The sequence below is a fragment of the Desmodus rotundus genome, chromosome 2 (assembly GCF_022682495.2).
Source record: "Desmodus rotundus isolate HL8 chromosome 2, HLdesRot8A.1, whole genome shotgun sequence".
In the NCBI taxonomy this organism is placed as follows: domain Eukaryota; kingdom Metazoa; phylum Chordata; class Mammalia; order Chiroptera; family Phyllostomidae; genus Desmodus; species Desmodus rotundus.
This window is the reverse complement of record NC_071388.1, coordinates 150,421,301-150,444,068: the sequence shown is the minus strand read 5'-3', so window position 1 is coordinate 150,444,068 and position 22,768 is coordinate 150,421,301. Positions and strand designations below refer to the sequence as shown.

The following is a 22,768-nucleotide window of genomic DNA, read 5'->3' as shown; positions in this document are numbered from 1 at the left end:
TTGTAAATCAGTACCTTGTAAATATGTTTACCCTTAGTCTTCACAGCCCCACTGTGACCTCCAACAGAGGGTGTGTCCCTCCATCTAAGAGCAAAGAGAAACTGGAGCTTCGGAGTTAGCTGTTTTATTTTTGCCAAGTACTGTATTTGAAGTTTTATATTCTACTTCAAAATTATAACTTCCTATGAAGTTTATTCTTAACTTAATAATAAACCACTTGCTTTAGTTAAGAGTACACATTAATGTGCACATTTTTTCATTATTTTGTTCACTGGGGAAGTCAGTAGACCCATGAGCTTAGATCACAGAATTCAGCATCTAAGGCCGAAGAAGCAGAAGTACAATAAGTTACGGCAGAGCCAAAGACAACGGGGACTTTATTCCTGGCACCCTGAGGGCCATGGGGCTCAGGGTGTATACTGGAAGAAGAAGGGGTCTGAGAAGTGGGTATCAGGTGGATACTACCACCCACCCCTTCCCTGACTTCACACTGGTTCCCCCAAAACTGGCTGGGTGGCTTCTGTCACCTTAATATCATCTTGGTAGGGCTGGAATCTCCTCTTCTTGTTTTCCTCAGCTATGTAAAGCCCCACCTGCTCAAGCTCAGGTCCACGAGTTTAATGGATGGCTTCTATTTCCCTGTGGTTTTTCTTTATTCTTTTATTCGACTTAAAACTTCTTCCAGGCTAAGGCCCTGTAGTGGCCAGATGCTGTATTTGTTAACTCCTCAACATGCACTGAATGTTTCCAGCATGGCAGACGTCGTTGCAGGGACAGGGACCTGGTCCTAAACATTAGATATGAGGAGCCACTGCCTCATGTGGACTGTACCTTTACAGTCCATGGGGCAGGTAGGCAGCAGGCGAGCACGAAGTAATATCAGACAGTAATGTATACTAGGACAAAAAGTGTGTGCTGGAGAGGACGGAAGGACACAGAAAGGAATTTCTTTTTATTTCTAAACCTGAGCATGGCAGGATCTTATTTCCATTTCTATAGTATGTCTCTGACTCCTGTGTAGATAATGGTGGAGGAGGATGGTGAGAGGTGGCTTGTCCAGGTGAGAGAAGGCAGACTGGAGTGGATGGTAGCATAGGAGATGTATAAAAAAAGGCAGGATGTATTTCGGAGGTAAGTCATGGTGTATGGAAACGTGAAGAGTGAGGAAGAGTAGAGACAGGGATGACTCCCTGAACCGCTTGCTGGACCATCAAAGTAGAGAATTCTCTCTTGCCCTCAAGACTCTATCCTTCCGACAAGAGCTAATCTGCAATGGTTCCCTGGACCTAACTCCCTCCTCCTACTGAGTCTGCCTCCCCTTTCCACTGCAGAGCTCCGGAGGGCCTTCTGAATCACGCACCCAGCACACGCATGTCTAAGGAGGGCATTCTCCAAGTCGGCACATCTTCATGGAGGGTTATCTATGGGTCAGCACTCTGGTGGGCACTGGAGATATAAAAGTGATAGATAAGGACTTGCCCCCAACTAATTCACAATTTTAAAGGAAACAAAAATTATGACAAAAAGTGCTAAATGTCTTTCTAGTAAATGATCAAAGCACTACGGAAGTATTAAAAAGCAAATGATGTGTGCCGTCCAGGGAAGTCTGCACAGAAGGCAACGAAGCGTGAAGAGTTAACAGTTCACAGGCCTGAATGCACGCCTTCCAAACGTGCCCCCGTCAGACTGGCACCCAGGCGTGCAGCCACCTAACGCGGACTGCTCAGCGACGCGCAGCTCCCGATTCTGTATGAGGAGTGTATCGGGATGTTTTGGACTATAAGTAACAGAAAATCTGACCAAAGTTTGCTTAAAATTTGGAGTTTTCTTATCGTGTTATCATTAGCTTTTTATGTAATTGGAAGTGCGAAATTAAGGCAGTTAGCATGGTGATCCAACAACATTCTCGAGGACCCAGGTTTGTTCTGTCCTTGAGCTCTGCATTTCAGTCTCAGACGGTTGTTGGCTTTTGTTCTCAAGCTTGGATGCTGCAGCAACAAAGCATTTGCTCACACTGCTATTTCACAAGGCAGAAGGGGACACTGTTCCTCATGCATAACCTGTTTTATCAGAGAGAAAAACCATTTCCAGAAGTCCTTCAGCCCAAGGCAGACTTTTCTTCATGTCTTTTTGGCCACATTTGTGTCGCTTGTCCACTTCAAAATTGATCATTGGCAAGGGGAATGAATTACCAAGCTTTGGACTCAGTAGATTAATCAAGACTCACCTTTCTAGATAAGGAGGAAACTCCTTCCTTAGCATGTGGAAGAGAAAGGTGGAAGAGGAAGGTTAATTACCTGAACTGAATTGGGAATTCTAAAAGAAAGAATTGGGGGTTGTCATGTAGGCATATTATATTTTTTATTATTGCTCTTTCTTTATTACATTAAAAAGATTTACTTTGCTAACAAAAGAAAATAGATGTCAAGCCAGCTCCTATCATCAAGAATCTGAGCATATAATTCTTTCCTTCCCCTCTTCTCACTTTCTTTCCTACCCACCTGAGTTTATTGCAAAACAGTCTGTTCACATGCTGCCTTCTTTATCCTAAGGGCATTTTGAGGCCAGCACTTGTTTTCTCTGGGCATTCAAAATGATAAAGAATAGGGGAGATTGGATTTTACCACATTGAAGATATAAATCTGAGACAATAGACTGGGTCAGACACACCTGAGGGAAATTACTCATAAAAAGCACATGCAAACTCTTATATTTTATCCAATTCATAATGAGAAAAGGTGGCACAAGCAGTCAACATGAAAATAAAATGGACAAAGCTTGGAAATACATGGGAAAAACTAGATCTGCAAAAGTTGACCCAGGAAAGTAGGATTTGAAATAATTCGTGGCCATAACACAAAATAAGTGAATAAATAAAAACAAACAAAATAACCTCACAATGTCTAGAAGTTACCATCTGTTTAATCTGACATGGACAAAAATAATCTAACTGATGACTCAAATCTTTGTAGTAATTTTTCCAAGGAGGAAAAAATTAACTGCATGAAAATGATTCATTAGCATGAAAATGGCTTGACTGTCCTGAAAATAAAATCCATAACCCAATATCACGTGACCCTTTGGTACGACCAGCGGTGCCTCTATATCCATGCTTGCTCTCCTGATAGGCTCTCCAGTGTCTCCTCTTCCTAAGCCTCCAGCTCCCTCCCCATGCTCTTAGCTGATGACATTGCTTCCTATTTTCATGAGAAAATGAAAGTCATCAGAAAGCCACACACACACACACAAAAATCCTCCGCCTGTGTGCACCTGCGCACTCACTACTTCTCACAGGGCAGTGGATGAACTCCCCCCACATCTGCCCAAAGCCAGCCCTCCTTTTTGCACTGACCCAGTCCCCTTTAGCTTCCTCAAAGACACGTCCCCAGCTACTTCCCTTGCCTGGGTCATTGCCATTTTTCCTCTCTCTATATAAACGTGCCTTAATCTCTCACATCCTAGAAGGAAGGAAGGGAGGGAAGACCTCCCCCTTCTGGCCCCAAATCCCTGCCAATCTCCCAGTCCCTTTCCCTGCTCTGTGTGCCACAAAACTGCTCAAAGAGTTTTCTACTGTCACTGTCTGCAGTGTCTCTCCTGGCTCCCTCTTAACCCCACTGGAATAAGGTTTATCTTCACCCAGCCACTAAAACAGCTATATGCCCATCAAAGTCCCTAACCTCTGTGCTACTAAATGCAGAGCTCCGTTTTTCCTCTGAGTCTCTCATGCCTGGTCAGTTACCACCCTCCTTCTCCACCTCCCTCTGGGGTTCCCCTCTCTCCTTATTTCCTTCCACTTTCCTACATGCTCCCTTTCCTTCTCCTTAGGAGTTCCTCCTTGTGTCTGACTTCTAACCTTGAACCACTCTCCAGGGCTCCATCCTGGACCTTCTTCCCCCTTTCCACGAGGTGATCTCATTCACTGTCAGGACCTTAAACACCATCTATAACCCAACAATACCCCCATTTTTATCTCCAGGTCAGGTCCCTTTCCTGAACTCTACATGCGTATATGCAGCTACTAAGTGCACAGCTCTATCTGGGTGTGTTTTGGCATCTCAAGAAGCAGCTTTCAAAAGTCTTTATCCCCTCAAATCTATTCCTCCCTTAGCCCATCTCATCTCAACAAACAGCAGTTCCAGTTTTCCAGCTGCTGAAGCCAAAATCCATGCAATTCTTCTTAACTCCTCTCTTTCATTCACAATCAATATCCAACTGGTCATCAAATTCTATCACTTCCCCCTTCATATTCTTTCAGAGTTTGACTGTATCTCACCACCTTCACTGCTACCACCTTAGGCCAAGACACCATTGCCTTTCATCTGAATTATTGTAAAAATCTCCCTATTTCTTCTCTTACCTCCCTACATTAGATTTTCCACACAAACAGACAAGGTGATTGGGGTAGACAGAATTTTAAATGACTTCCAAAATGTTCTCACTTTCTCCCATGTACCAGTTTCTGCCTAATCTCTGAGATTGTGAGTATGATGGATTTATTTCTGGTCATTAGGTTATGTGCTATACTACACTCCACTTTTAGAAAGGGAATGGACCTGGTGGGCCTGACCTAGTCACACGACTCCTTTAAAAGCAGGGTTTTCCTGGCTGCTCACAGGAGGGGTTCTCAGAGATTTGAGGCACAATAAAAGATCTGATGTGCCACCACTGACTTGGAAGATGGAGGGGACCATATGGCAAGGAATATGGGTGGCCTGCAAGAGGTGAGAGCAGCCCCTGGCTGGCAGCCAGCAAAGAAAGAGGGCCTCCAGTTCTGCAACCATGTGGAACTGAATCCTGCCAACAACCTGCGTGAACTTGAAGGCAGCTTTATCCTCCAGAGCCTCCAGGTGAGAACGCAGCCCAGCCAACACCTTGATTTCAGCCCTGTGACCCTGAACAGAGAACCCAGCCACACCAGGCTGGACTTCAGACCTATACAACTCTGAGCTAATATGCCTCTGTTGTATTAAGCCACTACACTTGTTATGCAGCAGTAGAAAACTGATACAGCGATCATTTGTAAACCTAAGTCAGATTCCTTCTCTGCTCAGAACCATTCGATGGCTTCCCACCTCTCTCAAAATAAACACAAGAGTCCTCACAGTGACCAACAAGGCCCCCGGGATGTGAGCTCCATGGCCTTGCCTCTCTGAGTTCCTCTCCTACTCACTCCCACTTGCTCACTCATCCTGCCTCCAACGTTTTATACTTTGCTGCTCTTTCTGCCAGGAACCCTCTTTCCTGGGGCTCTCCATTGCTCACCCCCACACCTCCTTCAGGTCTCTGCTAAAATGCCACCTTAACGATGGGACCTCCCCTCACCACACTGTTGAACACAGCAGTGTCCCCAGACCTGATGCTCCTTTTCCCCTTCCCTGCTTTATTTTCTCTGTGGCACTGACCACCTAACATACGCATTACTTACTTACTACTTTTTCCTCTGTCTCCCCTATTAGGGGGAGCTTTCTGAGGGCAAGGGGTTTTCATCTTCTAGGCACCCTTATATCTAGTGCCTCCAACATTGTAGAACACGGTGAGTGCTTCTACTAGTTTCCCAGGGCAGCCGTAACAAATTGCCACACAGTGGGTAGTTTAAAACAACAAAAACTTATTCTCTCACAGTTATGGAGGCTAAAGTTTAAAATCAAGGGTGTCCACAGGGTCGTGCTTCCTCTGAACACTCCAGGGAATTATAACCCTTCTTTGCCTCTTCTTAGCTTCTGGTGGTCCATGGTAATCCTTGGTGTTCCTTGGCTTATAGCTGTGTGGCTCCAAATTCTGCTTCCATCCTCATATGGCCTTCTTTCTTCTGTGTCTCCACGAGGTCTTATCTATCTTCCAAGTCAACAAAAGCTTGTCTTCACACGCCTTCTTGTAAGAATATCAGTCATTGGATTAAGGGCTCACCTAATTCAGTATGACCTCATCTTAACTAATGACATGTGCAAATCCTTATTTCCAAATAAATTCATGTTCTAAGATTCTAACTGGACATGGTTTTGGGGTGAGGGAGGTGACACTCTTCAACCCAACAGAGCCTGACAAATATTTGGTGAATTAAAGGCAGTATCTTAGTGCTTATATGAAAAAAATTTCTTTAAAACAATATTTATTGATGAAAAATGTTTAATGTTGCTTTAACTCTGATTAAAATACTTACATTACGTTCATAAATATACGGCAAGTCATCCAGTACTTCATCATGTGTACCTCCTGTCTCTAGAGCATAGGGCTAGTGGCTGTGTAGAAAGATAAAATCAATTCATCCTTCCAGCTTACTATAGTCTAGTTAAGACTGTTTAGAATATTTAAACATAAATATTTAAATAATGATATACAACTATTTGATTAATTGGCAAAATATGTGGTATAGAAAAGAAGCATTAAAGATGAGGAGGAGGGAAAAATGGTGTAAACAGAAAGGGGGTCGATTGAGACATGCACGGAGGGACCGTGAGAAAATGAAAGCTGCAGAGGTGGACTGTTTATTTGGGAAGAGATGGCCTGAGGAGTGACAGGATCAGGTAAATATTTTTTTTAAAGATGTCCTCCAGGCATGCTGAAGGACAAGGTAGAAGTAAGCAGTGAAAATAATTGCAGATGCTGAGGAGGAAGAGATGAAAACGAAGTCCCTAACAAATCAAGAAGACCAGGACCTGAGGCACAGGCCAGGCCCCCTTGGCTCCCTGAGAGCCAAGGAAAAGACTGAAGCGTGAGGAAGGGGCAGGTAGGAGTGGAGATACGCTCTGTGGCGTCGTCACTGTAACGGAGTCATTGAGTCTGCACTGGACGACGTCCTACTCTTTTGAAAATGTGTACAGCAGGGCCTGAGTTGTTCAGGATGGTGTTGTGTTTTAAATCTTGGAAGCATGAAAAAAGGAAGAAAACAAGCCTGTTATCAAGATTTTGTGTGTACTTTTTATGAGTTTTAAAAAAGTATGATGGGAGTTACTGGATATACCGGGGACGAGAGAACAAGGGTGGTACAACTTCCTTTCCAGGAAGTCACAGAGTTGCCATCCTTAGGAACTGTCCAGAAAGAAGGGTTTCCAGAGGGAATTGGTGCCCCTTTGACTTAGGAGCACTAGAACTAATGATGTTCCAATGTTACCTACCAAATGACCAAAGTCCAGATGTTACTACCACCCTGCCTATTAACATTAGTTTCAAACTTTGAATTCAAACACTTCCATAAAGTCTAACTCATCTATTCCAATTCACAAAAACTGCCAGCATAGCATTTACCAGGTGTAGTCACTTCCCCAGATACTTAGGTTGTTTAGAAGAATGGTTATCACCACAGCTTTGGGGCCACAGTGATTAGTTCAGGTGTGGCGTGGTGCTCACTAGTCAGGGGACTTGAGTCCAGTTATTGTCCATTCTATCTGCACCTCAGTTTCCTCACCTGTAAAATGGGGATGCGAATAAGTTATTAAGTGTACAGTGCCTAGAACAGCCCAGCACACTGGAAGAACTCTATAAGCATTTGTAATTATTATTCTCTATATATTTTCAACTTTTTAATTATTTTAGCAGTCCCAGAGGCAGGTACTGTAATAACACCTGTCTCACACTCTTGAAAGTTTTGCCTGGAATGGGCCATTTCTGTCTCAGTTTTGTTTCCCAATGATCATTTTTTTCTTGAATCATGGAAGACACACACTTGGCACACTTGGTTGTTGATTATGCCTGTAAATATTTCTGGAAAGTTCTTGAACTTTCCATAGCAGAGCTTCCAAGTTCCTCACATGCTGAGGTTCTCTAATCAGTTTTCTTCCTAACACGAAGTAGTCACTCTTAGCTTGTACTGCAACACCTTCTATCAATGTCTTACTACAACTACTTTGGAATAGTGTTCAGGAGAAACCAGAACTTTGCTAAAATAGTTACATGTGTCACGGGTTTGTGGGTCATTTATCCGTATAGTTCAGAAGTTTCCATCTTTCAACTCTTTTTCATTATACTGGCTTAATGTCAGTCGACACTGTAGGACATAAAAAACCCTGTAAATATTGTTTGGCCATTATTGTACTGGTCTTGTTTACTCCCAGGAGAGTCCTAACAAGGGAAGAGGGAGTGACAGTAATCAGAAAAAAAATAATAAAACAATTTCCATTTCATAAAAGAATACAGCAGCCCTGACATCCTGTTTAGTGCAGGCTTCCTGTGTATGCTGAATCTTCCGACTCTTTGCAGGGATGAAGGCAGAATGAATCTGGGCCATGTAACCTAGTGGTGGTGGGGTGGGGGGGAGGGCAGGGAGTTGCAAGTATTACTCCAGAGAAGAAAGACTACTCTAAATAAAGACCTGAGGAAGGCAAGGGAGTAGCAAGCTTTGGGCATATCTGAGGAAAAAAACATTACAGGCAGAGGGCACAGCAAGGTCAAAGTCTCTGAGTCAGCAATACGTTCAGTGTATCTGTGGAACAGCAAGAGGCCACTGTGGATGGAGTGGAGTGAAAAGAGAGGAGGAGGTGAGGCTGAAGTCATGACAGACAACCCTCCTCCCCATTAAATTGTTTTCTTTTTTCTAAATTGTTAATTCTGAGAAATGTGCATTGTACCGTTTGGTTGGCTGCTCAGAGTAGACCTTTGAAAATACATTAATAACATCTTTAACAAAAGTTTGGTCATCTGATACTCTGATCTTAGAGTTAATGCTAAAAAGTGTGCCATCCCACATTCTACAAGCTCCTACTGCAGAAAAATGCAATGGCAATGCATTTTTCAGAGGCCTCTTGATATATCTTAATGTTTCTCTTATTGAGAAGGCAAATCTGATTATTGTGATTATATGCTAATGCTTCTTGCATATGGTAATCAGAAAAACATTACTTTTCACGAATTCTCTAAGTCAACTAACTCCAACATTTTCCCTCTATACCTCTGACTCCCACTATGGATGCTATGGATGGAATTTGCCATGTCGAAGGGAGAAAGTAGTGTTCATTAGCACTTAACAGATGATTAGATTGTACTTATCCTGGATATTTTCTCAATGTGATGCTCTTATTAGGGTCACTTGGGATATGAACATGGTGAAACTAAATGGCTATTATTTTAGTGCAGTGAACTTCCTAACTTCAGCACCACTGCTGGGTCCTCCAGGGGAGTGATTCTTCTATTCATCTTCCTATCATGAATACCCAGCACACAGTGTGACATACCTGGAGTGTTTCCTGAATTTTAAGTCCTGAGCTCAGCACTTTACATATATTATCTCATTTAATCTGACAAATCCCTATGGGGTAGATAAGGATATTGTTCTCATTTTATAGATTTAAAAAGTGAGGTTATGAAAGACTCAGTGATTTTCCCAAGGCTGCAGAGGGAGAATTAGACCTGGGCTCACTCAATTTCAGGCTCTCCAATGTCAAAGCCACTAGGACCCAACCCCTCACTGGTATTTGTTGAATCAGTATAGATGGGTGGTAGCCTGCATAGGCTGCTGCGTAACACAGGCCGTGAGGGACCTTCTAGTCAATTTCTCCTTCCACCTTCTTGATTTTTCTTCCTCTGTCCCTACATCGAGGCTGCTATTTTGCTACATCAAATTCTAAAGTAACACTCATTTTATTTCCCTAGCATCAATGTAAAATGTTAACTGATTACCATATGGAACACAAGAACTTTATAACCGGATTATCTTTTTCCCATGTTTAACAGCTTTATGAGTTTACGAGCTGGTAGAGCACATTTCATTTTAGTTGCATTTTATTAGCCATTTATTTCCTAAAACAGCTTATCTTTGTAAAGTAGAAATATATAATATAAGAAAGTTTATTACTAGTGAGTATAAAAATATTTAAAATATCCTGCAGCCTTAATGGAACAGTTGATCAGAGCAAGAAGATTCCATGGGCCTATCCTACTCTTGTACTTGGATCTTACCACTGTGGAATTGCTTGTGCTCAGAAATGATTCAAATCCCATAGCAAGAATTTATTAAGGTACACGCACTTTGCCCTGACTGGGGAGGTCAGTTGGTTAGAGCATTGTCCTGATACACCAAGGCTGTGGTTCCTTCTCTGGCAGGGCACGTGCAAGAATCAACTGATGAATGTGTTGATAAGTGGAACAACAAATAGATGTTTCTCTCTCTCTCTCCCTAAACTCAATAGTAAATTTTTTTAAATGATAAAGATATCACACACTTTGATGAGAATTCATTTGTAGGTTTAACCATTTTAAAAGCTGCTATTCTACCATTTTTAACTGATAAAAATGGCATTTTAATATGGTTTGACCTAATAGTTGCTCTCATCAAAGAAGTAAAGCATAAAATTGTTAACCTTTTTATGATTTTTAAATTGAGGAGACATGAATCTAAGAGTTTCTATGTATGCTGATGGGTAACATATGATTAACTGCTCTACTTGGCTCGCACAGTGCTTTGAACTGATAAGTCAAGTGAACGACATGTCCCAGGCCCACCAGGAAAATCACACAAGCAGCCAAAGACCTTCATCTGTTGCCACAGCAGTACCCTGTGAGTGAGCAAGTAGACAGGAAGGAGAGACATGAGTGTGTCCTCTAAGTGTTTGACAGAATAGGTTGTAACTTGGCAGCAAACTATGAACTTGCTAAAGGTCAAAACCTGGACTTGGCACTTACATCTCACAGAACTTGCTTAGCTAGATGTTTCAAAAGTGTCTTCCAATGTGCACTGCTTATCAAATAGCAAGGCCAAAAACAAGGAACATTTGTTGCTCTACTTGCTCCAATTTAGCAGTGTTGTTCTGGGCTGGGTAGCCAGGATGTGGAAGCTGACTTGCAGGGTTGTCAAAGGAGCCGAGTGAACCTAACACAAGACAAGGGTGGCCTGGGCCTGTCATGGGTGTCTTGGGCCACAGCAAGAGTGTGGCATTAATGTTGATATCCGGAACATCAGCGGATGGATCAAAATCACGCTGGGCCCGTTATGAAAGGAAAGGAGACTGAATGTGGTACAGGGGATGGGTTCAGAAAAGCTATGGCGTAATGAGAAAATGAGCCCAGCAGTGTCTGAGGAGGGCAGGCAAGTGCTCAGTGAGAGGCGCATTGTGAATGTGAAGAGCAGCACTCTGGGCATCAGGTGACATCACAGGGAATTTTACCTCAATCAATTTAATATTTAAAGTGCAATTGTATTATTCTGGAAAACCTAGGTAAATACACTGTACGTGATCTATTAGAGATACTCAATTCATTCTCTTCTTACAAAATCAAGTCAGTGATAGATGTTCTATGGTGACATGTCTCTTTTTTATGTCTTAGTTCAGGCTGCCATAACAGATTACCATAGTCTGGATGACTTAAGCAAAAACATTTATTTCTCACAGTTCTGGTGGTGGGGAAGTCTAAGGCACCGGCAAATTCAAAGTTTGGTGTCTGGTAAGGGTCTGTTTCCTGTGTCCTCTCAGGGTGGAGTCTCTTTTATAAGGGCCCTTATCCCATTCATGGGGCTCTACCCTCATGACCTAATCACCTCCCAGAGGCCCCACCTCCTAATACCAGCACATTGGGGGTCACAAACATTCAGCCTGTTGCAGTAGATAATGTATGTATATGTGTAAAAAAGTGAGCTAGACTCTGTACAGGTATACCTAGACATTTACAGGTCTATCTTGGTAATATGAGGACTGTGAGTGTCTATAACCATTTATATCTTGATTTGTACTAATTTGGGATGTGTTTTATGTATATGTATATTTAAGACTAGTATCTCTTTATAGCAAAGTATATGAGGTCTGTCCAGAAGGTATCCAGCCATGTTGTATGAAAAATAGAGAGATTTATTGAAAAAGATACAAGAAATATTGTACATAGGGCAATGATACCTAAGTCTCCTTCGAGGTAGGCACCTTGGGACCTCACACAGTTCTCCCAGTTGCCATCAGCTGCCCTGCCTCTCACTGATTCCTGAATCTCATTGATGGTCTGACATCTCTACCCTTTCAAAGGCGATTTTAGTTTTTGGAAAAGCCAGAAGTCACAAGGCACCGGATTTAGGTGATAGGGGTGCTAAGTCGCCTGGGTGATTTGATGTTTCACCAAAAAACTCTGCATAAGACGTGATGCATGAGTGGGCGCATTGTCCTGATGAAGCTACCAATCACCAGTTGCCCATAGCTGTGGCCTTCTGAATTATCTGAATAGTTTCTGTGGAAGAATGTTCAAGTATAACACAAAACTTGATGCAGATTCACTGCTCAACTCACTCAGTCATTTTGAATGTGACAGTCACACAGTACATGTGCTCACTCAACACTGTTTACTGCCCCCACTGACTAATACAGTGAAGTCGTCATTGTTCACGTATGTGTATTCCAGTCCACTCTCCTTGGCTGCCAGGTTACATCGATGCTGCACAAACTGTTCTCATTATATTAACAATGGCTGGACTTTTCCCAGATAGACCTCGTGCATCCTCAACAGTATTTCAGTAGTACTTACTTTATAGCTATTTAATATATGAAAAAGTGATTGGATGAATACAAACAACTGAGGGCATTCAGTGAAAAAAATCTAGATTTGCAGTTTTGTAGCCCAACATAAGCTTCAAATAACGTTTCCTGTGGCACAGACTTTACTCTTGTTTGAATGTGGACAAATCCAAGGCTAGTTTTACTCATTTGATGTATTTCTGCTCACAAACATAGATATCTTTAACCTTCAGAGGTGAAATGCAGGCGTGATATGACAAAAAAAAAGATTTTTTAAAACCTCTTTTACTATAAACAAGCTAGGCTTTAACAAACCAACGAAGTAATAGAGTGAAATGTAGCAATTTTATTTATTTGTAATTAAAGGGTTTATAGGAAGAATCAAGACTGTGTGATGAGATCCAAAGAAATAAAATCTTAAGAACATATTTTGGTAGAGGATTTCCTGTAAGAATAACCTTTCCACAGGCTGTAAAAAATTAGCAAGAGAAGGTACTGCTGGCTTCACAATCCCCAAAGAGTAAACTGCAGTTGTAGGAAGGTTATGATGGTGGCTGATTTTGTGAGTGTGTGTTTGAATGCATGTGGAAGAAGTAGAAAATTTGGGAAAAGATTTTAAGCTATTTGTCCTCAGTGGAAGATGTAGGATTGAAGAAGAATCACATCATCTTTACTATGCTTGTTGGAAGGTATCCTGTGTCAATCAACAAAAACCAAAAACTTTTTGTATGTGTGCCTACTTACTATGGCATAGAACCATGCTAGGTGTTAAGGTGGATAAAAAAAAAAAACCCAAAAGAAACAATGCCCTACATGGCCTAGCTGTGTAGACGACACAGTAGGCAGATAGACATGGAAAAACAGTAATCAACACAAGTCATTGTTCTAAGAGCCAAATGAGTAGTGCAGGAGCAAAAGTCAGAGAAGACAGAATTGAAGCCTTCATTAAAGAAGTAGAAATTGGAGGGTGGAGGATTGTGACAGCCAGGGAGGCAGTTGAAGACATTGCAGAGAAGTGAGTTAGGGCAAGGAACAAGGCAGAAAAGCCTCAGAAGGTCTACTGGGTTCAGTAGGCAGATCAGTGTGACTAGGTAAGAAGGTTCATGCAGCACAGAGTAGAAATGAGTTTGGAAAGGGAGTCTCATGTTACGTTGCGGAGGGCACGAATACCAGGCTGAGGAGTTTGAATCTTCCTGAAGGCATTGGGGAATCACTGAAGACTTTTGAGGCAGAGCTCACCAGGATGAAAGTGGTGTTTTAGAAAAATCCACTGGTGCAGTGGAGGGATTGGATTGGAGAGAAACTGATGGAAGGGGCACCTGAAAAAAAGATTCCACAGGAAGAATCAAGATTGTTTGGATGGGGCTAATGGTGAAAGAGAAAGAAACATTAAAAATGATTTTCATATTTTGAATTTGGGTCCGCAGTAAAAAGATAAAACCACACAAACTCCCTAGGTAAAACTAGTTTTGGAAGGAAGACAACTATTTTAGATAAGGTAGGTATAGGACTAGCATGGAACAAGCACAGAAAATGTGTTTGGGGCATGATAATGAGTGCAGATTTTGTCATTTATTTAAATGGAAAATATGCCTTAAACTCCGGAAGTCACATTCTCTGGAGTTCCCTGAAAGGAATAATACATAGAGAGAAAAGCAGAAAGCTGAAGGCTGAGTATCAAAGCATTCCCATATTAGAGGTCAGTGGAGAAAAATATTGTAGGATTCAAAGTAGGTGATGGAAAAATAATGGTCAGTGAGTTAGTAGAGCTGAGGTGTCCCAGAACCAAGGGAAAGTTTTCATGCAAACTCCCAACAAGTTAAGGAAAAGTGACAATAAAAACAAAGATCCCTGAATTGGTTAATCAGCATGTCTTAAAGGTCTGTGAGTTTTGAGAGGGCTTGAACAAAGACCTCAGGGCCCAAGAAAGGCCACATGGTCTTTGTAGCTATTGACTGGGAATGTGCCTGGCCAAATTGGTATATGCTGTAATCGTATAATACACACAGGATTTCAAAGATGTTGTATGAAAAAAGAAAAAGAAAAAGAATGGAGTCAAAGCAGCTCTACCTAATGCATAGAAACAAACACAGAGAGGCTGCCAAAATGAAGAGACAAAGAAATATGGCCCAAATGAAAGGACAGATTAAAACTCCAGAAAAGGAACTAAACAAGATGGAGATAAGCAATTAATCAGATACGGAGTTCAAAACACTGGTTATAAGGATGCTCAAGGAACTTAGTGAGGACCTCAAGAGCATAAAAAAGATCCAGTCAGAAATGCAGGGTACACTAATTGAAATGAACAATTTACAGGGAAACAATAGTAGCGTGGATGAAGCCGAGAATCAAATCAATGATTTGGAACACACGGAAACAAAAAATAAGCAATCAGAACAATAAAAAGAAAAAAGGATCCAAGAAAAATGAAGATAGTGTAAGGAGCCTCTGGGATAACTTCAAGTGTACCAAAATTCACATCATGGGGGTGCCAGAAGGCAAAGAGAAAGGGAAGAAATTGGAAAGGTATTTGAAAAAAATAATGAAAGAAAACTTCCCTGATTTGGTGAAGGAAATAGATTATGCAAGTCCAGGAAGCACAGAGAGTCCCAAACAAGATAGATGCAAAGAGGCCCACTCTAAGACACATTATAATTTAAAAGCCAAAGGTGAAAGATAAAGAGAGAATCTTAAAAGCAGCAAGAGAAAAGAAGTTAGTTACTTACAGGAGAGTTCCCATTAGACTGTCAGCTGATTTCTCAGAAGAAACTTTGTAGGCTAGAAGGGATTGACAAGAAATATTCAAAGTCATGAAAAGCCAAGATTGCTCTACCCAGCAAAGATAACATGTAGAATCAATGGGCCAATAAAGAACTTCCTAGACAAGAAAAAACTAAAAGAGTTCATCATCATCAAACCATTATCATATGAAATGTTAAAGGGACTTATTTGAGAAAAAGATCAAAACCATGAACAATAAAATAGCAATAAATGCATATTTATTAACAATGGAATCTAAAAAACAAACTAAGCAAAAAAGAACAGAGACAGAATCATGACTATAGAGAGTGTTTTGATGGTTGCCAGATGGCAGGGGAGTGTGGGGGAATGAGTGAAGAGGTGAGGGCATTAATAAGTACATACACAATAGCCATGGTAATGTAAAGTACAGTACAGGAAATTGAGTAGCCCAAGAACTTATATTGGTGACCCATGGACATGAACAATGGTGTGGGGATTGCCTGAGGAAGTGGGGGTTGCAGAGTGGAGGGGGACTAAGGGGGGAAAATTGGGATAACTGTAATAGGATAATCAATAAAATATAATTTAAAAAAGAATGTTAAAGATCTCAGTAATAACATTTAAATATTGATTATACATTGAAATATTTTGATATATTGGCCTAAATAAAATATGCTATTAAAGTTAATTTCATCTTAAAAAAATTTTAATGTTGCTAGCTAGAAAATGTACTTACATTATTTTTTCATTGGATGTCACTGATTAAACCATAATCAAGGTCACTATTATAGCATTAATATATGGTGAAATACGCACACTTCCATGTGCTTTACAGCTAATGCATTTTTATTCCATTTACACAGTTAGAAATTTTTCAAAATGCGCTTTGCATTTGTTAGTGTACTTCTGTATCTTGTAACCAGTGTAGATTGTAGAGATCCATTTGTTTATTTTATGGAAAACTGGTTATTTCATCGTATCGAACAATTGTCTCTTTTTATCAACCCGCAGGTGATGCAACACCTGATAGTCTCAGAACCTACACTCTAAGTGATTATTTAAAAAATACTTTTAGAACGAAGTCCTACAACTTGCACTGGGTTTCAGGTAAGGCTATTTTGGGGGGAGGAGGCAGATTTTTATGCTTTTGTTCATTGTAGTTAGGCTGTGAGTTCCTTTCATGGCACTGAGAAGATACCCTTGTTTTTTGAAACCATACGGGAGAGAGTCTTTTTATATCTAAGGGCAAAAAGGAAATCAAGTGAGAAAGAAACCTTATTTCTTTCATTATATACTATAAAAAGTTAAATGTGAATTGAAACCTTGACAATAATGATGGAAAAGTAAACGTAGACTAGTGTAATATTCATCATTTAATATTTTTCAAACTTAGAAATGCTTATTTAGTACTTGTGCAAACTTAAATCTTAAATTTTATTGCATAATTTTTAGCTTATGAAGATGTTTAATGACTTGAAATATTGATCTGGCCGTTTTCTCTCTTTAGACCATGAATATCTCTACAAACAAGAAAACAATATCTTACTGTTCAATGCTGAACATGGAGACAGCACCGTTTTGTTGGAGAACAGCACATTTGTATGTTTAAGCCCATAACTAATTCATACTTTAAGGAAATTCTGGGGGATTTTTCCATACCTTTTAATTCCTGAGTACTATCGTTTCACACTGTTGGACTCTCTCTGCAGCATATGACAGTGGATCTTTCTCTCTGCCTTGGAATGTCCCCTGCCTTGGCCACTTTTTAGTCTCCTTTGACAGTTCTTCCTCCTCTGCCCGTACTCCTACATGTAAGTGTGCTCAGGGCTCGGTTTTCATTTGCTGGCCTCCCTCCTCATTTTGCATGTTCTCCTTCAGTAAATTTCCTGCGCATCCACATCCCGCCTCAGCCTCTTTCTAACCTTGATTCTCCAGGACACACTTTTTTTTTTTAACACTAAGCTCTGCATACAGCCCAGGGGCCACAGGTTAGATGCCCCTGAAAATCTTTATTTCTAACTGCTTGTTTGCTTCTGCACATGAATGGTCTGTGAGCATCTAAAACTGTATTCCATACTAAACTAGTTATTTCCCCTTCCTTCTGCTAGCAAACTGAAAGCATCCTATTCCTCTTCCTGAGTTTCCAATCTTGATAAATAGCACTCTCCTCCAAGTCACAATACCCCCTGATTCCTCTGTCCTTCCCTATATTTAGCTTCCCAACAAATCCTCTGCAATTTCAAGCGCCTCTCAGATTTCCATTTCCACTGTCGAGGCTTGGTCCAAGGCCTTGTTTCATCTCGTCATAGCGAGTATTCTAATCTGTGTAACTGCCTCCCGGCTGCAGGCCAGCCCACTGCGTTGTCTGCGTCCACGGCTGACACAACTCCTCTCATCCCATCCCTGTCACTGTGCCACCTCAGCACCTTTGAAAAAGCAGATAAGATTCTACCACACCTACATGCAAAAACAGTCATAGTTCCACTTCTTATATTTAGGTCCCAGCTATTTTTCTAATTTTATGTCTTCTCAGCTTATACTTTGATACCCGATACTGTATTTCAGTTACACGTAGCCTTTAGACGGTCTCTCAATATGCTTACCCTTTTTGCTCATGCTTTTCCCTCTACCGAGAAAGTTCTCTATCTCTAATCCCCTCCCTCACAACTGTCTTTCCTTGGTTAAAATGGACATGAACTAAAGGGGAGGGGAGTTCAGGTAGGAGGGGGTGTGCAGGGCAGAGGGGAATAAAGGAGGGGAAATGGGACAACTATAATAGCATAATCAATAAAATATATTCTAAAAAAATTAATCCTTCTCTCCCTGTTTCTCTAACCCTGATCCGTCTACCTTACACCATGGTCATTTGTGTGGGGGAATGTGCCATCTCTCCTAGATGGGGAGCTCCCAAGGCACAAGCCACATGTCTAGAGCCATACCCTCTATATAGTAAGTGCTCGATAATGGCAGTTAAATGGGACTAATTGTTCTTTTTTTCTACTTGATTGACAGGAGAAATTTGAACACTCCATAAATGATTATTCAGTATCTCCTGATAGAAATTTTGTTCTCTTAGAATACAACTATGTGAAGGTAAAGGACATGTTTTCTTATTGTGACATTTAAAGAATCCTATGAATGTATGAATTTGTAACTGATTGGAAGGCTGTGGATATCTAAGATTGACACCTCGTAATATAACAGGCACTAAAAACTCATTGATTGATTCAGCACCAGAAAGAGAAATGGACATCCTCATTCACCAAAGATAAGTCCAACAAATGTTTTACAAGAAATTTATTTTGGTGTTTTGAAATACTAAAAAGTGTAAGTAATACTATAATATAGATACTAAAACATAGTTAAATAGAACTTACAATTTAAAAGTAAATTTACATGTTTGACTTGTACAGCCAGTAATATAACCCCTTATTTTCTTTGTCTCGCTTTACATGTAGTAAAACTCTCAATAAGTATTTGCTTTAAAAAGAATTAAACTTGTCATCCTTCAGAAGAGATGCTGCAGCGTGACTCACAGAGCCCACTTCCCAGCCTTCACATCCCACCGCATACAAACCATTCTAAAGGGGGAGCCTCAGCCCTGTAAGAACACTCAGCTTCCCCCAGTCACCCAGCCCATCAAATTCTCACACATTCAGGAAAGGTTACATTTAATCACACATCCTCTCCAGGTTTAGGATGGCTGCAAATCACTAGTAACTTTATCTGCACCTTTTTAGTTATTCATGGATTTGGCAACAGTTGTCGAGTATAGGAAGTTTTGAGACATGTAAGAAAAAGTAAAAACCTGTAGATATTCTGCGTTGAAAAGAATATACAAACCTGAGGATCCCCACTTCTGCTTTTTCCTAGAATACATGATAAATGCTACTGTAACTACCTTATCTCACACACCAATGCAGCTGTACGCAGGCCAAGCAAACCGTCCCCTATTCCATTTCCCACTTTGGGACGGTGACTCCCAATCATAGTATTTACGCTGGATTCACTGTGCTGGGCTCCATATCCTGGACGTGAAGACTAGATGACTGTGTTCTGCTAAATTTATCAACTATGAGCAAATCAGAGTCCTATGCCAACTTTAGCACATCTGTTCCCAATTAATGGATTATTGTTTGTTCAATTCAGTGGTTCTTACTGCTGTCTATGGCTTAAAATTACTTGAGTTTGAAAAAACTTTCGGTGTCCAAGTCCAATCCTCAGATCAATAAACTGAAATCTCCAGAGTGAAACCGGCATCACTATTATTTTTTCAAAGAGTGGATTATTCTAACTGGCACCGGCAACCAGGGTTAAGAGCCACTGAATAACAGGTGTCCATGTTGAAGGCCAACATACAAAGACTGACACTAAGATAGAAACGGATTAGTAAATGCCAGCTCAATTTACTATTTAGCCAAGTTTAGCAAGTGCCATTTGATCTGCAGTAATGGATATATTTCCCTGCTGGACCTTAGCTGGAGAATGATCATCGGTAATTTGTGTTTGTTTTGGCGCTGGAGTGTGCATGTGTATTTAACTGCTTTTGTTGTTTTCACTCTGTCCCTTCCTCCTGCCATCCATGCATTCCAGGTAGTATCCAAAGAGCACCTTTTAAAACCAAAATTAGATTATGTTATGCCTGAGCTTAAACTCTCATGGTCATTGGCTTCAAATCACCTTCAGAATAAACCTCAAACTCTTAACGCAGCATCCTCAGAAGCCTGGGTGAGTGGATCCCATTCTGCGCTCCTGAACCACTCTGTCTGCGTTCACCATGGCTGGCCAGTGCTTCTCACCCCTGTGTGTCCCTTAGAATGACCTGGGGAGGTTTTCAAAAAATACAGATGCATGTAGCCTACCCAACATCAGTTAAGCCAGTATAGCCATGGGCGGGCCCAGGCATGAGTAGATTTAAGAGCTCCTAGGTGAGCCAATGATCCAAAGTTAAGAACCTTTAGATGCACTACTTTTCATTTTAATCAAACATCTCTTTCATTTCTATCTAAAGGCCAAAGCATTTGCCACTGCTTTCTTCTGGAAACTTCTTCCCCCAATCATCATCTGGCTCTTCCTTTTCAGTAATTCAGGTCCCAGCTTGCTTGGGTCACTTTATCTAACACTACCCCCTGTCATTCCGTTTCCACACTCTCTTCGTAAATTCATTGCAAAGCACTAAGTTATAAGATTATTGAATGTAGAGAACTGTGTCTTCTATTTTACTTCTCAGAGTATCCAATGGAATTTTCTGCAGAACATAAACTTGTTGATTAATCAATGCTCAAGAAACCTACCCAGAACAACAACAAAAAGAAGTCTCATTTTGTTCCATTTCCTTGGAGGTCTGCTATGCAGTTTTCTTTTCTTACTTTTCTTTTCTTACTTTTCTCAGCCATGGAGCATAGCTTCTCCATGTCTGAGTTAGTGCCTCTGGAAAGATGAATTATTACTTCTAAGTTACTTTTTAGAAGTAATGATTACTTCTAAGTGGCTACAAAAAAAAATGAGTGAATACGTTAACAACTAAGTGCCCTACAGCTTGGTACGGATATTGCCCTAGCATCTCTCCTCATTGCCTGATGCTCTAGAGAGAGAAAGAGTAGCATGGTCTATCGCATGCTGGCAATTCTGGGAGCTTTGCTAAGCCCTTCACATATGTTCTCATGAACCTGAGATTTTTGTTGTCATTTTGACATTTTCCTAAAGAGAAAATTGAAGCTTAGAAAGAAACTTGTCTGCCGTTACACCTTCGAGACTTCTCTTAGTCATTTGGGCTACCATAGCAGAATACCAGACTGAGTGGCTTAGCCACAGAAATTTATTTCTCACAGTCTGGAGGCTGAGAAGTCCCAAATCAAGGTGCCAGCAGATTTAGTGTCCGGTGAGGTCCTGTTTCCTGGATTGTAGTTGGCCATCTTCTCTCTGTGTCCTCACATGGCAGAAGGGGAAATAATCTCTTTGGGCTCTCTTTTTTAAGGGAACTAATCCCATTCCTGAGGGCTCCACCATGATCTAGGCACCTCCCAAAGGCCCCACTTCCAAATATCATTACATTGGGGGTTAGGATTTCAGCATGTGATTTAGGGGAGGGAGGCAGAAACATTGTCTACAGCAAGACATGAATCCAGGTTAGAAGACTCCAAAGCTGTTCTCTTAAACATGATCTCTCCTATCTTTATGCTTCAACTTTTCTCTGCTACGATGCCTTGTTTGCCTCTTTGCTGTGTGGTAGTCCTCTGCCACTGAAACAGCCCAAGAATCCCCTTTTTCATAAGGCTTTTCCTTCCCCTATACCTAATTTATGATTCCTGCCTCACCCCACCCACCTCCATCGTATTTCTTATGATTCTTTTCTTCTATTTACTTGTCCATTTCCCCCATTCAACTACAAGCTCCTCAAGAAGAAGGAGCCTGTCTTAGCTAATAATGCCTCATGGAGGATACTAGCCAATGTTTATATACTAAATAGATTGATGAGTCTGTTTCAAAAGATGAAGTGAGCATTCCAAACATGCTGGGTTTCTTTTCAAACGCTGAGATGGACCTTATCCTGAAATGATCTCAAACCTTCTTAAATATCTCAGTGTTGTTAGCCTAGACCACACCTTTTGTCTTTAGCAGGTATCATATTCAGCCGGTTTCCCAGAAACAAGCATAGGGGGTGTCAAAATAATCCGGGATTCAAAAAGAAATGTAGAACTTGCAAAAAGTAGGGGCTTAATAAATATTTGTTGACATAAAAGGTTGGGGGAGTGATAAATAGAGGAAAATATTCTTCAAGGTTAAGAACCCTGGCTTGTGTCTCACCCCCGTTATTGCACAGTGAGTCCTTGGGTTACCTTATTTCATCTGTTTCATCCTTATAGGTAAAATCCAACTGTTTTTTAGCTGGGTTTCTCCCTTGAATACACACTATGAGGCTTGCACTAGACCAAGGACCAAGTTCTAGGTATTTAAAGGTGAATAAGACACAATTTCTTTCTTCCAGGACAGGGGTGTCAAACTCATTTTCACCAGGGGCCACATCAGCCTTTCAGTGGCCTTCAAAGGGCCAGATGTAATTTTAGGGCTGTATAAATGTAACTATTCCTTAACAGTTAAGCAAGATCTCAGTGCTGCCACCAGGTAGAAACAAGGTGCCAGGCCAGATAAAACAAAGTGGAGGGCCGGACTCGGCCCGCGGGCCCTGTGTTTGCCACCTTTGCTCTAGGGGTATGACAGGGAAGACAGACATAAAGATAAGTAATTTCATTTAATTTACCTTTGCATTCACGTATAAATAATTTTTCATAGATACAGATCTGTAGTTATATATATTTTTTATCTTTAGTCTTTTTTTTGCTTCAGATTTTTAATTTTTTTCTTGTCTCATTTTTAAACTTGTTTTTCGAGGAATTCTCCCTTTTTCTTTCATTTAAAGTTCACCAGCAAAAAAATGTTTGTAATAGGGTCTTACAACCTTTTAATGTCTATAGTCCGTTGTGGTGTATCATTTTTTATTTCTGGTATTAGTCACTCGCACCTTTTTTTTCCTCTCACGCTGTGTTCCCAAATTTTTTAGTCTTCTAAAGAGCAAATTTTTGTCTTTGTTGAATTATCTC

The 22,768-nt window shown here is 40.8% G+C and overlaps 1 protein-coding gene across 1 annotated transcript in view; it reads left to right on the top strand.

Annotated features, from left to right (window-relative positions):
- The window catches only part of DPP4 (dipeptidyl peptidase 4), an 81,836-nt gene that overhangs the window by 6,458 nt on the left and 52,610 nt on the right, over nt 1–22,768 (top strand). The window contains exons 3-5 of the mRNA XM_024579835.4: nt 16,179–16,274; nt 16,675–16,766; nt 18,180–18,260. Of these exons, the coding sequence (XP_024435603.1) occupies nt 16,179–16,274; nt 16,675–16,766; nt 18,180–18,260 (269 nt within the window). The remainder of the gene's footprint in view (nt 1–16,178; nt 16,275–16,674; nt 16,767–18,179; nt 18,261–22,768) is intronic.